Genomic DNA, 21,345 nt, shown 5'->3' on the forward strand with positions numbered 1-21,345 from the left:
CACTATCCAATCTACACCATTTCTAGCAAACACAAATGAAATTGGGGCGTCTGATTCCATTGAAAGATATGGCACCAGGCCAACAATGACAATAGACACCACCATATACAGTAAGCAGCAAATGGTCAGTGCAATTCCAATACCTAGTGTTAGCAATATAATTGCACGCCTTTGGAGAAAAATCTTCAGTAAGATACACGGAACCGGAGTTTAACTCAGATATTGTGAATAAAGGGTGGAGTTCAGTGTGCAAATATTTTAGTCCACAAGCGATACCAATAGCTATTTTCATTCGTTTAGCCAAGAGAATTGACATCCTCCACCATCTATAATGAATCCACACATATTATTGTAAAGATCATAAAAAGTATCAGTCACTAAAGCAACCATAACAGAACACTTACAGTGAAGATGCTCATATAACGTTCTCTTCGATGCGTATTCGAAGACAAGCATCCTTGAGAATGGTTCACTTTCTCCGCAATATCCCAATAACTTGGCTATGTTCTCATTATTCAACCTTGAAAAAGATGCAACCTAAATTAAAGTTCCCTCACACAATGATCAATTTATTCTTTTCTTGCAAAAACGTGTTAAGAAATAATTACCTCATTTTGAAACTCGAGCTAAAAATATGTTGTCCATTGAATCTCTGAAATACTAAGTGACAGAACAGTGATTTCGGCACCACATTGGAGTATTCATAGCTTTCCTTGGTTGCTTGGCTTTCACAGAGTAACCTAAAGACAAAAACAAAGGCTGTTAATAGAGTATACTTAAAAAAATTGAAGAATGACAAGAAATCCTAACAAAAGGCACCCTACATTGCTCAGTAGAACGCAATTTGATGGACTCTTTATCTTGAAAACAATTCCCCCGAATGTTGAGTCTGTACAAATGATCCTGTAAAGCTGAAGGAAGTTCAGTGAAAACAAGCTTAAATTTAAATTAATTTAACACATTGTACCTTGGCAGATACTTAAGACAAGTAGGTATCTTCCCAACAAAAAAGTTGCATGAAAAATCAACAAATTTCAATTAAGTTTACCCATATAAACCAGTCTGATTATCATAGGAGGAAGTCCTATCACAGAAATACAACAGTATGAAAAAAGAAAAATAAAAGAAAAGAAAAAAAAGCTAAAATAGATAAATATGGCATACAAACATATTAAAAGCATCAATATGTTCTAACATTAATGCAGTGTCATCTGTTTCAAAGTTCATCATGCACTATCACTAAATTTAATTAAACTATATCAATTCCTACTCATAGTTATACTAGTTATCAACAAAAAAAGGCATGTTCCTCACCATAAACCATCATAACCAATAGAATAACCTCAACACTTTTGTCCCTATTCTTTTATTAATGCAATCATGAGTTTTCAACTCAAAAGTTAAATAGTTTGAATTGAAAGAAAATCAATTGCAGCCTGGCCTTATTGCAGTAGTAAATTAAGATTAAAATACACACACACACACACACACATATATATATATATCAATTATTCAGAAGCTAAGGATCTATCACAACAACATAAAGGATCTATCACCATGATCTTCCAAAAAAAAAAAACAAGAAGAATAAGATGCATCTCATAGTTCTCAAATTAAGTGCAATCTAAACAGTTTGGTATTCATGAAAATCAGCATGAAGATTTGGTAAACCGGCATAAAGATCCAATCCCTTTGAGTAGTTCAAAACCAAAACAAATTTGTCACAATCTACAACCAAAATCAATCAATCAAATAAACACAATAATGTTTTTTGCGCTTCTAAAAAATACCAAACAAATATACAGAAAGCAAGGAAAGAACACAAGGAAGAAGGCAAGTGTTGAAATTTTACTAGTAAAGCAAGCAAAAAATCCACCTAGAAAAAATATTTGACGGCCCTAAAAAGCAAAGCATAAATGTCACTATACATTTTTGATGGGTTATCTAAAGATTAAAATGAAACAATATCCCTAATGCTCTCACTGAAGCTTATAAATCCGATGTTGAACTTGCAATAACAATTATCAACCAGAACTACCTATTGGCACACATTAACTAAATAAAGTTGATGAAAACAATGCTAACTCCTAAAAAATAGGCATCATCACCATCAAAAGAACATCCAAAACCCTAGAATTTCAGTAGACACCAGATCATAGCAACTAATAGCATCAATTCTCAAGGAAAAAAGTGTTAAAAAAAACCAGAAGGATTGTTCTCCAAAAACAAAGGGCACGATATATGCAAGCACCAAAGGAAATAGGGAAATCAAACTAGGGTACCTCAGCAGAATGGTCAATGGCCACAGAGCTGCATATGATGGGGATTCGACCGGCATCGGTGCAGTACCACCAGATCTTGTAGATCGACTTGAGGAGGATGCAAGGGTTGACGAAGAAGATAGGAGACGAAAGGATCGGTTGAGCTGGGGTGTGTAGTCAAGACGGATGCAATCACTCTCACTGCGGACTTTGTCGAGGGCTAGGAAGCGGAGGAGGCCGTAACGGCAGATGAAATGGGAGAGGGTGAGGTAGGAGAGGGTGGAGGCTGAGATGAGAGAGAGATCGACGATGGTGTTGAAGGAGCGGTGGGTTGGGGAGTAGGAGAGGAGGAAGTGGGAGATCGCGGGGACGATAATGGAGAGGATCAAAAATAAATCCCAAGATGTTAGGGTTCGCCAAATGCGGAGGCAGAGACGGAAGCTCCAGAGGTCATCACAGGTGGATTGAGACTGGGATTGGGATCGGCCTGGCTTTCTTCTCAGTAGAAGCGGCACCGATTGAAGGTGGTTTGCCATTATTAGGGTTTCTAGGGTTTGGAGTGGGAGAGCATTTTGATGGCGAAGAGGCGGTGGGAATAAAATATGAATTTTATTCATATTTATACTTAAATAAAATATTTATATTTTATATTTATATAAAATATGAATTTTTAAATCGGTTTCTAATCCATTTCTATTTAAAACGGACTAGAAACGGATATTTTGATAATATTAATAATATTTAAATAAAATATCAATTTTTAAATCCATTTTAATCCCTTTCTATTTAAAACCAACTAGAAACAGATATATTTTTATAATATTAATAATACTTAAATAAATATAAATTTTTAAATACGTTTTTAGTGTCTTTGTATTTGAAACGGACTAGAAATGGATATTTTATAATATTTAATAATATTTAAATAAAATATGAATTTTTAAATCCGTTTCAAATCCCTTTGTATTTGAAACGGACTAGAAACGGATATTTTATAATATTTAATAATATTTAAATAAAATATGAATTTTGAAATCCGTTTCTAGCCGTTTGTATCAAAAACGGACTAAAAACAGATATTTTATTATATTTAATAATATTTAAATAAAATATAAAAATCCGTTTCTAGTCCTTTTCTATTAGCAACGGATTAGAAACGGATAATTAGTAATTTTTTAATAAATTATATTTTGAAATGGTCGTTTCTAATCCGTTGTTATTAGTAACACATTAAAAACAAGTTAGTGTTCCGTTTTTAAATTAGAAAGGAAGATTTATTCCGTTTCTAATCGGTTGCAATTAAAAAGGGAAGAAATTCCATTTCTAATGTTGTGTTTCTAAATATGCATATTCTTGTAGTGAAATCAACTGTGCCAAAAACTGTGACAAACTCGACCGTGCCAAAGACGGTGACAAAATCAACCGTCCCAAAAATCGTGCCTAAAACTATGACAATTTTGTCACGGTTTTTACAATTCCATGACATATTACATTTGTCACGCATGTTATAGCCACGGTTATTATTCCGTGCCAAAATCAGTTTGTCACGGTTTTTTGGTTCATTTCCGTGCCAAAATTACCATGCCAAATTCTTGTTTTTCTTGTAGTGATATCTATCTAGCACCTTCACTAGAGTACATAGATTACATAACAACATCTCCTCAAAGTTTTGTAAACATACAAACAATACACCATAGCCCTTGGTATATAAGTCAAGAAGAGTCACAAATTTCATCCCCCGTGATGCAAATAAAGATATTTGAGACAAAGTTCTCATCAGATTATGAACAAAAATTTGTTGGCATGGAACAATGATGAGAGGGAGACTTTTTTTGTTTTACAAATCCCTGCAGGACATGAATTACAACCTTGACGGCAGGACTTGGTTTGCACTGGGGAAGAGGTTCGTAGATGACGAAGGGCGTTAACGTCAGCATCATCGATGATGTGGTCAGCGTCGGCAAGGCTTGGATGGCACCGGAGGGCAAAAAGTTCGGAGATGACGAAGGGCTTCGGCGTCGATAGGACTTGGATGGCATCGAAGAAGAGAGGTTTAGAGATGATGGAGGGCGTCGGCGCCGGCGTTGGTGATGTGGTTAGGCGAGAAAAAGGAATTAGGGCCAAGGTCTTCAGACAAGAGAGAGACGAGTGATTTTTTTTATTTATTTTTTTGTTTTAAAGATGCTGATTAGGATAGAGAGAACATGATCTATGTCAGTCGTGCAACCATTTTTGACAAGAGTTTCGTTTTATATAGCATTACTTAACATAAAATGATGATGTGCACTTTTGTATAAAGAGATAATGAGGTTAAAAGAACAACATATTCACATGTGCTAAGATATATATATATATATATAATGATGATGATATACGTACAAGAGTTTCGTTTTAAAGATGCTGATTAGGAGAGAGAGAACATGATCCATGTCAGTCGTGCAACCATTTTTGACAAGAGTTTCGTTTTATATAGGATTACTTAACATAAAAATGATGATGTGCACTTTTTGTATAAAGAGATAATGAGGTTAAAAGAACAACATATTCACATGTGCTAAGATATATATATATATATATATATATATATATATATATATATATATATATATATATAATGATGATGATATACGTACAAGAGAATATTAGCATTCTAATTACATATCCTACTATTTTTTAATTAAGAATGAATTTATAAGTAGATATTTGTAAGAGTCAGTTGAGACAGTTGTGAGTTGAACTAGATATAAAACAACATTGAATGAAACGACTACATATAAATGGCATGGCCATAACCACTGGAAATTGTTTATAGATGATTAATCAACGATAAATGTATAGCATGGTTAAAGTGGACGGAAGGATTACATGTGTGGTGAGGCCATAGTTCACTGATGGTTACATGTAGATGACATTAGTGAAATTATTTGTTTCTTGTATTTATAATTTTTTATTTTTAAATAAATAATTATAAATTGAGAAAAATGTAGAAAAAAAATAATTAAAACGTTGGAAAACACTAGAACAAGTCCGGTCATGTCTGAGAAGAGTAAAATATAAATGAAAAAGAAATCTCACCTAATGCAACACGAAAAAAAACCCCTACTTTTAGTTATTTATTTGTTTACAATTATTTTTTTTTCTTATTTTGTTTATAAGCATCATTATTTGGGTTTTTATTCGGATATCTATGTTACGGAATTAATGTGTTATTTGTTTTTTATTAAGATAAAATATAGACCATATAAACTGTTAAAGAAAGTAGCAACTAGCAAACAAACAATGCAATATCTATAGCCTTCTGGCCAAAAGTCAAGTTTAACTTGACTTATTAGACCCTAGATTGGCGGAAAATCAGTTAGGTAGCATTGAGATGACTTTCATTAACCTGATAAAAATTCGAGCAGTTGTTGTTCACCAAATAAATGATAAATAAATATGTTGTATAATAATATATAACTGTAGTCTTTAGGGTAATTATGATGAACATTTCTTATATCAAAACATACCATGAGCATATATTGTTGTTATAAGAGCATATGAAAGGCGCTTGTTGAATTAGCTTGAGCTATAGTTGTAATTTAGGCCCGGCCCAAGATTTGTAACCTAAATTAGATTATTCTGTCTGGGTAGATCCATACCGGGCTGTAGTTCGCGGGACTTGGTGAACCCAACACTGTAGCTCGGAGCCAGGTAGGCTCTCGCACTGTATAATTCCAGTATTTCTAGCAATAATTATTATTTAATTATTGCATTGTTTGATAATTTTTATTTATTTGCGTTGTATTTATGTTTATTTATTTATTTTTCTTATTTCCATTATTTATTCAAGAATTCCTCCGTCTCGTATTCCGTATTTTTCAGCGGTTTTTAGTACATCTCCATTTCGGCTCGCCCGACTAGGGAGGAGTAAGTCCCAGCCATGTGCACATGTTTTTCACGTAGTAGCGCTACCCCCGATCGCGGTCGAAGATCCGGCCACGACTGCTGATATTCTATTCCGTTTACGCTCGCTCCGACTTCATAGTCGAAGATCCGACCTCGTCGTTGATTTCTGCTATTAGCCGTGGAGATGTATCTGCGTGTTTTCCGTGTTTTTGGATTATTCCAGATTACTGCGTATTTTTCACGTATTCTGTATGAAGCATGAGCTATTATTCTGCAATATCTGTTATACCTGTTGTTTATCTGCGATCCTACTGGGCCCTTGTGGCTCATGCAGTCTGTGTATTCTGTTTTCGCAGGAGAAGATCAAGTTTAGGTCCGGGGGTGTCGAGAGTCGTATTGTCTGCGTTATCAGTATCCTGTTATTACCTGCTTGTGAGTGTAAGACTTGTATTCTGATTGTATTTGTAATTTGCGAACTGTTGGGTTGTATTTGTATTCGTAGAGGGTCGCTAAAGTCCGTGACTTTGTAGTATTTCAATTTCGAGATCCTATTTGTGCTTTTGTGTTCTGTTCATATCTGCTTGTTAGGGTTGACTCTGACCAGGTTTTTAGCTGAAGCCTTGCATCCAGTGGGGCCCAGTCCCATTGGATGCGGCCGATCTGTCCGCGGGCCCGGCTGTGGGGCTGGGACGTGACAGATTGAAGTGGTATCAGAGCATTTGTTAGATGTCACCCTACTGATTTAAATCCTGTCAATCTTTGAGTGTTCTTTCTGAGAGTGGGTCTGGGTAGTGTAACCTGTTCTAAAGCGTCGTCTGTCTTTTAAACTGGGGCTGTGTCTATCACATCTGATCGTGATTCGAGATTCATCTCAAGATTTTGGAGGAGTCTACAGTCAGCTTTGGGCACCAGATTGACTTTCAGTACAGCATTTCATCCACAGACGGATGGCCAGTCTGAGAGGACTATTCAGATTCTGGAGGACATGCTTCGGGCATGTGCCCTCGATTTTTCTGATTCGTGGGACCGCTATCTGCCTTTGGTGGAGTTTGCTTACAACAACAGTTTTCAGGCGAGTATTCAGATGGCACCGTATGAGGCTCTTTACTGGGCGGAAGTGTCGATCTCCTGTTTGTTGGAGTGATGTGGGAGAACGGAAGCTGTTGGGTCCAGAATTGTTGCAAATTGCAGAAGAGAAAGTGGAAACTGATCAGGGAACGATTGAAGACTGCTCAGAGCCGACAGAAGAGTTATGCAGACAAGCGTCGCTCAGACATAGAGTTCCAGATGGGCGATTCAGTCTTCTTGAGGATATCTCCTATGAAGGGCGTTGTGAGATTTGGAAAACGTGGGAAGCTCAACCCGCGTTATATCGGACCTTTCGAGATTGTGGAACGAGTTGGGGCTGTCGCATATCGCTTGGCCCTACCATCAGATCTAGCTCAGGTCCACAATGTCTTTCATGTCTCTATGCTGAGGAAGTATCTGTCAGATCCATCGCACGTCATTCAACATGAACTAGTGGAGCTTCAGAAGAATCTGTCTTATGTGGAGCAACTAGCGGAGTTTCTGGCCTACAAAGAGCAACAGCGAGGGAACCGAGTGATTCCATTGATCAAGGTCAGATGGAGTAACCACTCGAAGGATGAAGCCACCTGGGAGCGAGAGGCCGACTTGAGAGATCGCTATCCCGAGTTGTTCCCCGACTCTTGATGCGAGTTTAGAGGACTAAACTCTTTTCAAGGGGGGAGATTGTAATGTTTGTAAAATTTCATTTTCTTCAACTTTGACTGGTTGACTGAGCTTTTGGTGAGTGGGCCCCCGTTGTTTGTCTCTTTGCCCTTAAAAACCGGATCTTGATGAGCAATTATTGGCATGTGTTGCTTTGTTTAGTTTTAAGGGGAGCGACTCAAAAGCTTGTTGTTGTGGCATCTTCGGGAGGATGAATTTCCGTGTTTTTTTCTTCTCTTGAAGCTTGGAGTTGGAGGGAGATTCTCTTCACCGGGCGGATCCTAGGAGAGATTAGAGGTAGGTGCCTTGCCTTGTGAACTATGTTTGGTTCTTGAATCTTGGTCGCCCATCTATAGTTTTTTCTAGCCTCTTAATTGTGGAGATAATCTTTCTTGAACTTGTGTTTGTTCATGTGCTTTTTAACCCTGGTGTTAAGCTTGTCTTTGTAAGCTAAGTTAAGTAAATTACGGTATGTGTGGTTTCAACATTTGTTGTTGTAACAATTTATTTGATTTTTTTGTACCTTGTTTTTGCTTGTTGATGATTGTATTTTAATGGTGTTAGTTCACTTTTTAAATTCATGCACTGGGTAAATGCATGTTGGTTTGTCGACATGTTTCCTTAGTGAAAATCGGCATGATGCATTTGTTTTCTTATTAATTAATTTGGTGAGATGAGCATGCAACTAGAGTGTGTTCTTTTGATACGTGTAAACATGATGTCTGCAAGCATGTCTCTTAAACATTGTCCTTTTTAATTAAGTTCTTAATCCCGTTGATCATGAGATCTTAAGTTTTAGTTTGGTTTTTTTAATTGATGTCTTATATATATATATATATATGTGTGTGTGTGTGTGTGTAGTTCAGGTTTTAGAAATTCTTTTTCGTTGAGAATTCATCCATTTCTTGGCTTTTTCATGTCGATGTTTAGTTTATTTTTAGTTTTACTTTTAAAATAAGAAGTTTATTTATAAATGCTTGTGAGTGCATGTTAGAAATATAGATTTATATAATTTGAAACATGTGTTAATGATGATTATTAGTTTTGAAAATTTTTGATGTCTTTGGTGCTTATTTCATAGCCTTCCCCGGAGTATATGTATATGTATAGTTGATTTTGTTGGCTTAACTCCTTATTTCTCCTCGTAAACTTTTTAGTTGCTAGTATGTGCATGATTGTTACATTGTCTTGCTAGCTTTGAACTCTTTTATTTGTTGAATTAGCTTGAGCTATAGTTGTAATTTAGGCCCGGCCCAAGATTTGTAACCTAAATTAGATTATTACATGCGGGTAGATCCATACCGGGTCTGTAGTTCGCGGGACTTGGTGAACCCAACATCGTAGCTCGAGCCGTGTAGGCTCTCGCATCATGATAATTCCGTATTTCTAGCAATAATTATTATTTAATTATTGCATTGTTTGATAATTTTATTTATTTGCGTGGTATTTATGTTTATTTATTTATTTTCTTATTTCCATTATTTATTCATGAATTCCTCATGCGTATTCCGTATTTTTCTCGCGGTTTTTAGTACATCTCCATTTCTAGCTCGCCCGACTAGGGAGGAGTAAGTCCCTAGCCATGTGCACATGTTTTTCAGTAGTAGCGCTACCCCCGATCGCTGGTCGAAGATCCCGGCTCACGTACTGTTGATATTCGCATTACGTTACGCTTGCATTCCGACTTCATAGTCGAAGATCCGAGCTCGTCTTTGTTGATTTGTTATTAGCCAGGAGATGTATTTCGTGTTTTTTTCGTGTTTTTGGATTATTCCAAAGATTCGCATATTTTTACGTGATACTGTATGAAGCATGAGCTATTATTTTGCAATATCTGCTATACCTGTTGTTTATCTGCGATCCTACTGGGCCCACTACAATAAATTTGATGATTAGTGGCGATTTTCTATATGACGTATTTTTCATATGTCACTAAAAGAGCATATAATGTGACAAAAATCAAATATCGTCACTTAATTCCACAAACTGAATATTGTACATGACAATGCTTGATAATGTCACATAGAAGCGTCACACAATGTGTTGCGCCAAATTTTTCCCTTCAACTCGGAGATGGAGGGAAACATTTTTAGTGACATTAATAATATCTCGATAACGCTCTCATTTTTGTCATCAATCTTTTTGCAATTTTTTGTGACGATTATAAAGCACAATTTTTTAAAAACAATTTTTTTGACATTATGTCACTAATACCATTGTATATTATTTGTGACCATTTGGTTTTTGTCATGTATGTTTTTAATTATTTTCGTGACATGTATGTATGTCACTAAAATATAAGTATTTGTGATACTCTCATTGTGTCACCTATATATATATATATATATATAGCATTAATGGAATGAATTACAAAATGTCACATTTGTTTAATTTGTGCATGACATAAAGTTTTCCTCACAAATGAGATATCATTTTTATTCTAATGTGAGCATTTATTGTTGGGATACCTTGAATTATTTCTTTGTGCTTTGCTTTGAATTATGACCTAAATCAAAATTTTAGGAGAACGATGAAGAAAAAAAAATTAAAGGGTGGGTACAAATTAACCCTTTTTTTATTTATTATTTAAAGCAATCCAAACCAGATTTCTTGGGGGTTGTATTATTTATTTTGGCTTTAAGGTCTCTTGTGCTTGTTGCATCAGTTTTTCTCAAGAAAGAATAAAGTAAATTTGCCCCTCTACATGTGGATGCAAGTCACATTGACCGGAGCACGTGAATTTTTGTATGGTTTTGGCAAAGATGGAAAGAGGGGGTCAAGAGTGTGTTTGAGCATCCCATTATCTCACAAGTTGGGTGTTCCACTTTCCCCATCCCCTTCCCCTCTTTTTCCCCCTTTTTTAAAAAGTCAAGTTTCACTGAGGGTACAACACCCTCAATTTATTTTTTTCGAAAATGTTAAATGTTTTTATAAATTAATGCATATAATTTAAAATTTTATATTTTTAACAAAAATATTTTGGAAAATATATTATTACATCCGTTTTTTTGCAAATTTACTTTTGTAGTATAAAAAAATTTTTATTTTTTTAGAAAAAAATAATATTTATAAACATATATTATCTCAAAAAAATTTATATTTTGCAAAATTAGTATATAAAATATTAAAAAAATTATATTTTTTTAGGAAAAATATTTGTTGATAGTTGAGTCTCCCTAAAAAAATTCAACTAAGTCATCTGGTTCACCAGCCCAAATCGCTTAGGTCAACGATTCAGCTCTAGGGTTATTCCAAATCGGGGTTTTCTAGTCGAACAAGATCGGTCTTAAAAATCAATTCACGAGTCAACAAGGTTAGACTAACAAGTTTGGTCCGAGTTTGAAAAATATCGGAAATAATACTTAAAAAAATAATACTTGAAATTTTTTTCTCATTATATTTATTTTTTTATTTTTGTTTTATATTTGTATGTTTAGTGGAATATGATTAAATTATTATAATGTTATAAAAATTTAATTTGAGATTTATATTAAAAATTTATAGTTGATTTAAAACAATCAAATGTTATAAATAATCTAAATCATTTAATATGACAATTATAAAAAAATATAATAATTTATCTTACAAATTATAAATATAATAGGATGCTAATGAAAAAAACAATTTGGATAAATTAATTAATTAATTAACTCACTAACTTATGTAAATCATTTAACCCATTATCTTGTATAAATTACTTTGTTAGATATAACTTATTTATTAGAATATATAAATTAAGATAAATAATGTTAAACTAATAACCAACATTTTAAATCCAAGAACAAGTAATATATAAACTATAAATTTTAAATTTTAGCAAAGTATAAATTTGTTAACCCCAATGTTCAAAAGATTGATTAAAATGCATATTTTCTCCCTTTTTGCCAAAAACGGTAGATAAAATTAAGTACAATTAAGATCCAAAAAATTTGTATCAATTAAAATTTACCTTTGTGGCTCCTCCAACTTTCACCAAATCTCTTCAAATCTCTACTTAATTTTACTATTTTCTTCACTCCCCGCCAAAAAATAGTTTTTAAAAATTTGTACCAATTAGGAGCAATCACTCTCTCTTCCAAATTTCACCAAATCTTCTCACAACTCATTAAAGAAAACCTTTGTCTCCATTGTTCATCTTCTTGATTTACTATCCGAGTGAGAAATAATATATAAATTTCTTCTAAGACGACCATTAGGCTTCTTCACACAAAGAAGACAAGGTATGTATAAAATATATCATTTTGATTTAGAAAAAATATATATTGCATGTTTTAGGTGAATTTAATTTTTGTTTTTTTAATCACGATTGCTTTATTTTATTATTGAATCAATTGACTAAAAGATTCTCTGTTTGGATATATATAATTTTATTTTATTATTATATTAAATTAGTTATTTGAATGTAAATAATGACCCAAGCTATGATTGATTATGAAATACACATGCCTATGCCATAATTTTTTTGGGTAATAGTATGTTTTAGTTTTTATTTTTACATTGCAATGTCATTTTTTTAAATTTACTTATCACGACATTTCTTTTTACTTTTTTTATCAATTATTTATTTGTTTTTATTGAATATTTATTACGGTTTCAAGTGAGCGGGTTCTTCATCAAAGCTGAATCTTTGTCATAAGAAGAATCAGATTGAAAGCTAGTGAATAAGCTGCAACATATGTCAACTAGATTGGTTTTTTTTTGAAAAAAAATTTAAATTTATCAAGATGTAAGGATATTTTATATTTTTCAGGATCACTTTTCCATTTAGATACTTTATGTTTGAAATCTAAGTGTGGAAATTGTATTGAATTCATTTTATTATGTGTTCTTTTTATATTATGATATAAAAATATTATATATTTTTAACAAATGACCGATGAAAAAAATGATATTAAAATATTCATGACGAATGGTAAATGGGTCAAAAAAATAATTATGTCATATTTTCATTTAGCAAACATCACGAAATGTTAAATATTAATAAATATTTGGTGAGTCTATAAATGCCACCTATTTGAGTGACAAATATATTAATGTTACGATCAATTTCACATTTAGAATATTTTTATGACATTATTTTTCACGAAAATCGGTGGCAAAAAAATTACACCACCATTTCATGTGACGTTCATGTTTTTTTGTCATAAATAGATGCACATTTACCTCGTATTTCTTGACGATATAAGTTATCTAGTGACATTATTTTTAAAATAATCGGTGACAAAAAAATTATGTCACTAATTTGGGTGACGTACCATCTTTTTCGTCATGAATTGTTGAATATTTTTCTCATATTGTGTGACAATTCATGACAACTTGCGACGTTGTTTATTTAATAATAGGTGACAAAATATACGTCATCTATTAGTGTGACAAGATAAATTTTGTCATTAATAGTTGAATATTCAACTCATATTTTATGACGATCAATGATTTTTTGTGACATCTTATAATATGTTTTATGACAAAAATAAATGTCACAAAAACATAGCTATAATGTGACATTTGTATATGTCGTCACGTAAATTTTAGCATTTAGTAACGACAATGTGCATATCGTCATAGTATATCTTTAGCTACGGTGCAAAGGTGATGATCGTTGTGACGGGGTGTTTAATGTCATCAAATATTATACATGACGAGAATTTCTCATTTTGTGACACTAAATGGTGCGCCATTAATCATCAAATTTGTTGTAGTGGCCCTTGTGGCTCATGCACTCTGTGTATTCTGTTTTCGCAGGAGAAGATCAAGTTTAGGTCTGGGGGGTGTCAGAGAGTCGTATTGTACTGCGTTATCGATATCTTGTTATTACACGCTTGTGAGTGTAAGACTTGTATTCATCTGTATTTGTAATTTGCTGAACTTGGGTTGTATTTTGTATTCCATACGTACTGCTAAAGTCCGTACTTGTAGTATTTCAATTTCCGATGATCCTATTTGTGCTTTTTGTGTTCTGTTCATATCTGCTTCTTAGGGTTGACTCTGACCAGGTTTTTAGCTGAGGCCTTGCATCCAGTGGGGCCCAGTCCCATTGGATGCGGCCGATCTCGTCCATGAGCCCGGTACGTGGGAGTGGAACGTGACAGATTGAAGTGGTATCAGAGCATTTGTTAGATGTCACCCTCTCGATTTAAATTCACCGATCTTTGAGTGTTCTTTTTCGAGAGTGGAGTGCGGGTAGTGTAACCTTTGTTCTAAAGCGTCGCTGCATCTTTTAAAGCGGGGATCTGTGTCTATCACATCGATCGTGATTCGAGATTCATCTCAAGATTTTTGGAGGAGTCTCGATCGACTTTGGGCGCGGGATTGACTTTCGATGCTGACGATTTCATCCACGGGACGGATGGCGATCGAGAGGACTATTCAGATTATGGAGGACATGCTTCGGGCATGTGCCCTCGATTTTTCTGATTCGTGGGACCGCTATCTGCCTTTGGTGGAGTTTGCTTACAACAACGAGTTTTCGAGGCAGTATTCGGGATGGTACCGTATGAGGGCTCTTTCTCTGGCGAAGTGTCGATCTCCTGTTTGTTGGAGTGATGTGGGAGAACGGAAGCTGTTGGGTCCAGAATTGTTGCAAATTGCAGAAGAGAAAGTGGAACTGATCAGGGAACGATTGAAGACTGCTCAGAGCCGACAGAAGAGTTATGCAGACAAGCGTCGCTCAGACATAGAGTTCCAGATGGGCGATTCAGTCTTCTTGAGGATATCTCCAATGAAGGGTGTTGTGAGATTTGGAAAACGTGGGAAGCTCAACCCGCGTTATATCGGACCTTTTGAGATTGTGGAGCGAGTTGGGGCTGTCGCTTATCGCTTGGCCCTACCATCAGATCTAGCTCAGGTCCACAATGTCTTTCATGTCTCTATGCTGAGGAAGTATCTGTCAGATCCATCGCACGTCATTCAACATGAACCGATGGAGCTTCGGAAGAATGCATCTTATGTGGAGCAACTAGCGGAGTTTCGGCCTACAAAGAGCAGCGGCGAGGGAACCGAGTGATTCCATTGATCAAGGTCGGGATGGAGTAACCACTCGAAGGATGAAGCCACCTGGGAGCGAGAGGCCGACTTGAGAGATCGCTATCCCGAGTTGTTCCCCGACTCTTGATGCGAGTTTAGAGGACTAAACTCTTTTCAAGGGGGGGAGATTGTAATGTTTGTAAAATTTCATTTTTCTTCAACTTTGACTGGTTGATTGAGCTTTTGGTGAGTGGGCCCCGTTGTTTGTCTCTTTGCCCTTAAAAACCGGATCTTGATGAGCAATTTTTGGCATGTGTTGCTTTTGTTTAGTTTTTAAGGGGAGGCAGCTCAAAAGCTTGTTGTTGTGGCATCTTCGAGGAGGATGAATTTCAGGTTTTTTTCTTCTCTTGAAGCTTGGAGTTGGAGGGAGATTCTCTTCACCGCGGATCCTAGGAGAGATTAGAGGTAGGTGCCTTGCCTTGTGAACTATGTTTGGTTCTTGAATCTTGGGTCGCCCATCTATAGTTTTTTTCTAGCCTCTTAATTGTGGAGATAATCTTTCTTGAACTTGTGTTTGTTCATGTGCTTTTTAACCCGGTGTTAAGCTTGTCTTTGTAAGCTAAGTTAAGTAAATTCTGGTATGTGTGGTTTCAACATTTGTTGTTGTAACAATTTATTTGATTTTTGTACCTTGTTTTGCTTGTTGATGATTGTATTTTAATGGTGTTAGTTCACTTTTAAATTCATGCACCTGGGTAAATGCATGTTGGTTTGTCAGCATGTTTCCTTAGTGAAAATCGGCATGATGCATTTGTTTTCTTATTAATTAATTTGGTGAGATGAGCATGCAACTAGAGTGTGTTCTTTTGATACGTGTAAACATGATGTCTGCAAGCATGTCTCTTAAACATTGTCCTTTTAATTAAGTTCTTAATCCTGTTGATCATGAGATCTTAAGTTTTAGTTTGGTTTTTAATTGATGTCTTATATATATATATATATATGTGTGTGTGTGTGTGTGTAGTTCAGGTTTTAGAAATTCTTTTTCGTTGAGAATTCATCCATTTCTTGGCTTTTCATGCTGATGTTTAGTTTATTTTAGTTTTACTTTAAAATAAGAAGTTTATTTATAAATGCTTGTGAGTGCATGTTAGAAATATAGATTTATATAATTTGAAACATGTGTTAATGATGATTATTAGTTTTGAAAATTTTGATGTGCTGGTGCTTATTTCATAGCCTTCCTGGAGTATATGTATATGTATAGTTGATTTTGTTGGCTTAACTCCTTATTTCTCCCTGTAAACTTTTTAGTTGCTAGTATGTGCATGATTGTTACGTTGTCTTGCTAGCTTTGAACTCTTTTATTTGTTGAATTAGCTTGAGCTATAGTTGTAATTTAGGCCCGCCCAAGATTTGTAACCTAAATTAGATTATTCATCGCTGGGTAGATCCATACCGGGTCGTAGTTCACGGGACTTGGTGAACCCTAACACTCGTAGCTTTCGGAGCCGTGTAGGCTCTCGACCCTGTATAAATCCGTATTTCTAGCAATAATTATTATTTAATTATTGCATTGTTTGATAATTTTATTTATTTGCGTTGTATTTATGTTTATTTATTTATTTTTCTTATTTCCATTATTTATTCGATGAATTCCTCCATGCGTATTCCGTATTTTCTGCGGTTTTTAGTACATCTCCATTTTCGGCTCGCCCGACTAGGAGGAGTAAGTCCCTAGCCATGTGCACATGTTTTTCGTAGTAGCGCTACCCCCGATCTAGCGGTCGAAGATCCGACTACAGTCGTTGATATTCCGCTACGTACGCTTGCATTCGACTTCATAGTCGAAGATCCGACCCTCGTCGTCGTTGATTTCATTATTAGCCGTGGAGATGTATTTCGCGTGTTTTTCGTGTTTTTGGATTATTCCAGATTCTGCGTATTTTTACGTATTACATGATGAAGCATGAGCTATTATTACGCAATATCCGCTATACCGTTGTTTATCCGTGATCCCATCGGGCCCTTGTGGCTCATGCACTCTGTGTATTCTGTTTTCGCATGAGAAGATCAAGTTTAGGTCTGGGGGTGTCAGAGAGTCGTATTGTCTGCGTTATCAGTATCTTGTTATTACCTGCTTGTGAGTGTAAGACTTGTATTCGATCGTATTTGTAATTTGACGTATCTGGGTTATATTTGTATTCTGTAGGGCTGCTAAAGTCCGTACTTGTAGTATTTCAATTTCCAGTATCGTATTTGTGCTTTTGTGTTCTGTTCATATCTGCTTCTTAGGGTTGACTCTGACCAGGTTTTTAGCTGAGGCCTTGCATCCAGTGGGGCCCAGTCCCATTGGATGTGGCCGATCTGTCCGCGGGCCCGGCTGTGGGGCTGGAACGTGACAGATTGAAGTGGTATCAGAGCATTTGTTAGATGTCACCCTACTGATTTAAATTCTGTCAATCTTTGAGTGTTCTTTCTGAGAGTGGGTCTGGGTAGTGTAACCTGTTCTAAAGCGTCGTCTGTCTTTTAAACTGGGGCTGTGTCTATCACATCTGATCGTGATTCGAGATTCATCTCAAGATTTTTGGAGGAGTCTACAGATCGACTTTGGGCACCCGGGATTGACTTTCGATCAAGACATTTCATCCAGCAGACGGATGGCGATCCGAGAGGACTATTCAGTTATGGAGGACATGCTTCGGGCATGTGCCCCTCGATTTTTTTCCGATTCGTGGGACCGCTATCCGCCTTTGGTGGAGTTTGCTTACAACAACGTTTTTCAGCGTAGTATTCGAGGATGGTACCGTATGAGGCTCTTTCTATCGCGTAAGTGTCGATCTCCTGCTTTGTTGGAGTGATGTGGGAGAGCGGAAGCTGTTGGGTCCGAATTGTTGCAAATTGCGAAGAGAAAGTGGGAACCCGATCGGGGAGCGATTGAAGACCCGCTCGAGCCGACGAGAAGAGTTATGCGAGACAAGCGTCGCTCGGACATAGAGTTCCGGATGGGCGATTCGGTCTTCTTGAGGATATCTCCTATGAAGGCGTTGTGAGATTTGGAAAACGTGGGAAGCTCAACCCGCGTTATATCGGACCTTCGAGATTGTGGAACGAGTTGGGTCGCGTGACATCGCTTGGCCCTACCATCGGATCTAGCTCGAGTCCACAATGTCTTTCATGTCTCTATCGTCGAGGAAGTATCTGTCAGATCCATCGCACGTCATTCAACATGAACCAGTGGAGCTTCAGAAGAATCTGTCTTATGTGGAGCAACTAGCGGAGTTTCTGGCCTACAAAGAGCAACAGCGAGGGAACCGAGTGATTCCATTGATCAAGGTCAGATGGAGTAACCACTCGAAGGATGAAGCCACCTGGGAGCGAGAGGCCGACTTGAGAGATCGCTATCCCGAGTTGTTCCCCGACTCTTGATGCGAGTTTAGAGGACTAAACTCTTTTCAAGGGGGGAGATTGTAATGTTTGTAAAATTTCATTTTCTTCAACTTTGACTGGTTGACTGAGCTTTTGGTGAGTGGGCCCCCGTTGTTTGTCTCTTTGCCCTTAAAAACCGGATCTTGATGAGCAATTTTTGGCATGTGTTGCTTTGTTTAGTTTTAAGGGGAGCAGCTCAAAGCTTGTTGTTGTGGCATCTTCAGGAGGATGAATTTCCAGGTTTTTCTTCTCTTGAAGCTTGGAGTTGGAGGGAGATTCTCTTCACCGGCGGATCCTAGGAGAGATTAGAGGTAGGTGCCTTGCCTTGTGAACTATGTTTGGTTCTTGAATCTTGGCTGCCCATCTATAGTTTTTTTCTAGCCTCTTAATTGTGGAGATAATCTTTCTTGAACTTGTGTTTGTTCATGTGCTTTTAACCTGGTGTTAAGCTTGTCTTTGTAAGCTAAGTTAAGTAAATTTCGGTATGTGTGGTTTCAACATTTGTTGTTGTAACAATTTATTTGATTTTTTTGTACCTTGTTTTTGCTTGTTGATGATTGTATTTTTAATGGTGTTAGTTCACTTTTTAAATTCATGCACCGGGTAAATGCATGTTGGTTTGTCGAGCATGTTTCCTTAGTGAAAATCGGCATGATGCATTTGTTTTTCTTATTAATTAATTTGGTGAGATGAGCATGCAACTAGAGTGTGTTCTTTTTGATACGTGTAAACATGATGTCTCGCAAGCATGTCTCTTAAACATTGTCCTTTTAATTAAGTTCTTAATCCCGTTGATCATGAGATCTTAAGTTTTTAGTTTGGTTTTTTTAATTGATGTCTTATATATATATATATATATGTGTGTGTGTGTGTGTGTAGTTCAGGTTTTAGAAATTCTTTTTTCGTTGAGAATTCATCCATTTCTTGGCTTTTTCATGTCGATGTTTAGTTTATTTTTAGTTTTTACTTTAAAAATAAGAAGTTTATTTATAAATGCTTGTGAGTGCATGTTAGAAATATAGATTTATATAATTTGAAACATGTGTTAATGATGATTATTAGTTTTGAAAAATTTTTGATGTGTCTGGTGCTTATTTCATAGCCTTCCTGGAGTATATGTATATGTATAGTTGATTTTTTGTTGGCTTAACTCCTTATTTCTCCTGTAAACTTTTAGTTGCTAGTATGTGCATGATTGTTACGTTGTCTTGCTAGCTTTGAACTCTTTTATTTGTTGAATTAGCTTGAGCTATAGTTGTAATTTAGGCCCGACCCAAGATTTGTAACCTAAATTAGATTATTCTGTCTGGGTAGATCCATACCGGGCTGTAGTTCGCGGGACTTGGTGAACCCAACACTGTAGCTCGGAGCCAGGTAGGCTCTCGCACTGTATAATTCCGTATTTCTAGCAATAATTATTATTTAATTATTGCATTGTTTGATAATTTTATTTATTTGCGTTGTATTTATGTTTATTTATTTATTTTCTTATTTCCATTATTTATTCAGTAATTCCTCTGTCTGTATTCCGTATTTTCTGCGGTTTTTAGTACATCACCATTTCTGGCTCGCCCAGCTAGGAGGAGTAAGTCCTAGCCATGTGCACATGTTTTCTGTAGTAGCGCTACCCCCCGACTGCGGTCGAAGATCCGACTACGTACTGCTGATATTACGCTCGCTCGCTACGTCCGACTTCATAGTCGAAGATCCGACCTCGTCTGTTGATTTGCTATTAGCCGTGGAGATGTATTTCGCGTGTTTTTCGTGTTTTTTGGATTATTCCAAAGATTCGCGTATTTTTCCGTATTCCGTATGAAGCATGAGCTATTATTCCGCAATATCCGCTATACCGTTGTTTATCCGTGATCCCATCTGGGCCCTTGTGGCTCATGCACTCTGTGTATTCTGCTTTCGCAGGAGAAGATCAAGATTAGGACTGGGGGGTGTCAGAGAGTCGTATTGTCTGCGTTATCGATGATCTTGTTATTACCGCCTTGTGAGTGTAAGACTTGTATTCGATTGTATTTGTAATTTCTGTGAATCTGGGTTGTATTTGTATTCTGTAGTGCTGCTAAAGTCCGTACTTGTAGTATTTCAGTTTCCAGTATCCTATTTGTGCTTTTGTGTTACTGTTCTTATCTGCTTGTTAGGGTTGACTCGACCCGGGTTTTTTTAGTCGAGGCCTTGCATCCGTGGGGCCCGATCCGATTGGTTACGGCCCGATCATCCATGAGCCCAGCTGTGAAGTGGGACGTGACAGTAGTAGTGGACACGGCGGTGGAGGTGAAGGTGCTGGAGGAGGATATGGGAAGGGAGGTGGAAGTGGTGGTGGACAAGGTGGTTTAGGTGGTGGAGGATATGGAAAAGGAGGTGGAGGTGGCGGTGGACATGGCGGTGGAGGCGGACAAGTTGGTATAGGATATGGAACAGGAGGTGGAGGTGGAGGTGGCGGTGGACAAGGTGGTGGAGGGCATGGTGGGAGTGGGTCTGGGTATAGAAACAGAGGTGAAGGTGAAGGTGGAGGTGGAGGTGGACATCCTTAAAAGTACGTGTAGCTCCATGCATTAGTAGCTCCATGGCTGAAGGTGTTGTGTCGTATTGTTATAATAGTACTACTGTAAGGGCCTTTGCCTTTACGCTCTGTCGTGAGAATGTAACCAGTTCCATCATGCAGCCGCATGATAAATAAAACTACTGCTTTTTATGCTTGCTTTAATATGTATAGTGTGTTTTTCCTCCTCACCAATGCTGCAATACAAACGTTGCACTTAACTTACAGCTTCAACTTAAGTTCATTAAAAAGGGTAATTTTTGTTATGGAAATTAATGAAAGAAATAATTTAATTATTCCAAATAATTGTGATACAACAAACACTACAACAAAAACTGCTATTTGCAACACATAAATTTGCGACTCGTAAAAGTGTTGCAAATTTGTGACACAAATTGCAACAATGGGTGACAAAAAAACCAAAAACGTTACAAAAAGAACCTAGTTGTGTTGCAAAAAAAGACCATACGAGAACGTCGCAAAATATGTTGCAAAATTTTTGGACCTATTATGTAATTGGTTTGC

The 21,345-nt window shown here is 36.5% G+C and overlaps 1 protein-coding gene across 1 annotated transcript; it reads left to right on the top strand.

Moving 5' to 3' along the window:
- The first annotated feature begins 20,243 nt into the window (after nt 1-20,243).
- On the top strand, nt 20,244-20,812 carry LOC120254924 (glycine-rich cell wall structural protein 2-like). The gene is made up of 3 exons (XM_039262893.1): nt 20,244-20,265; nt 20,336-20,345; nt 20,446-20,812. Exons 1-3 carry the CDS (start codon nt 20,244-20,246, stop codon nt 20,810-20,812), a joined length of 399 nt encoding a protein of 132 aa, XP_039118827.1.
- The last annotated feature ends 533 nt before the right edge of the window (nt 20,813-21,345 follow it).

Source organism: Dioscorea cayenensis, unplaced genomic scaffold (assembly GCF_009730915.1).
Source record: "Dioscorea cayenensis subsp. rotundata cultivar TDr96_F1 unplaced genomic scaffold, TDr96_F1_v2_PseudoChromosome.rev07_lg8_w22 25.fasta BLBR01000740.1, whole genome shotgun sequence".
Taxonomy (NCBI): domain Eukaryota; kingdom Viridiplantae; phylum Streptophyta; class Magnoliopsida; order Dioscoreales; family Dioscoreaceae; genus Dioscorea; species Dioscorea cayenensis.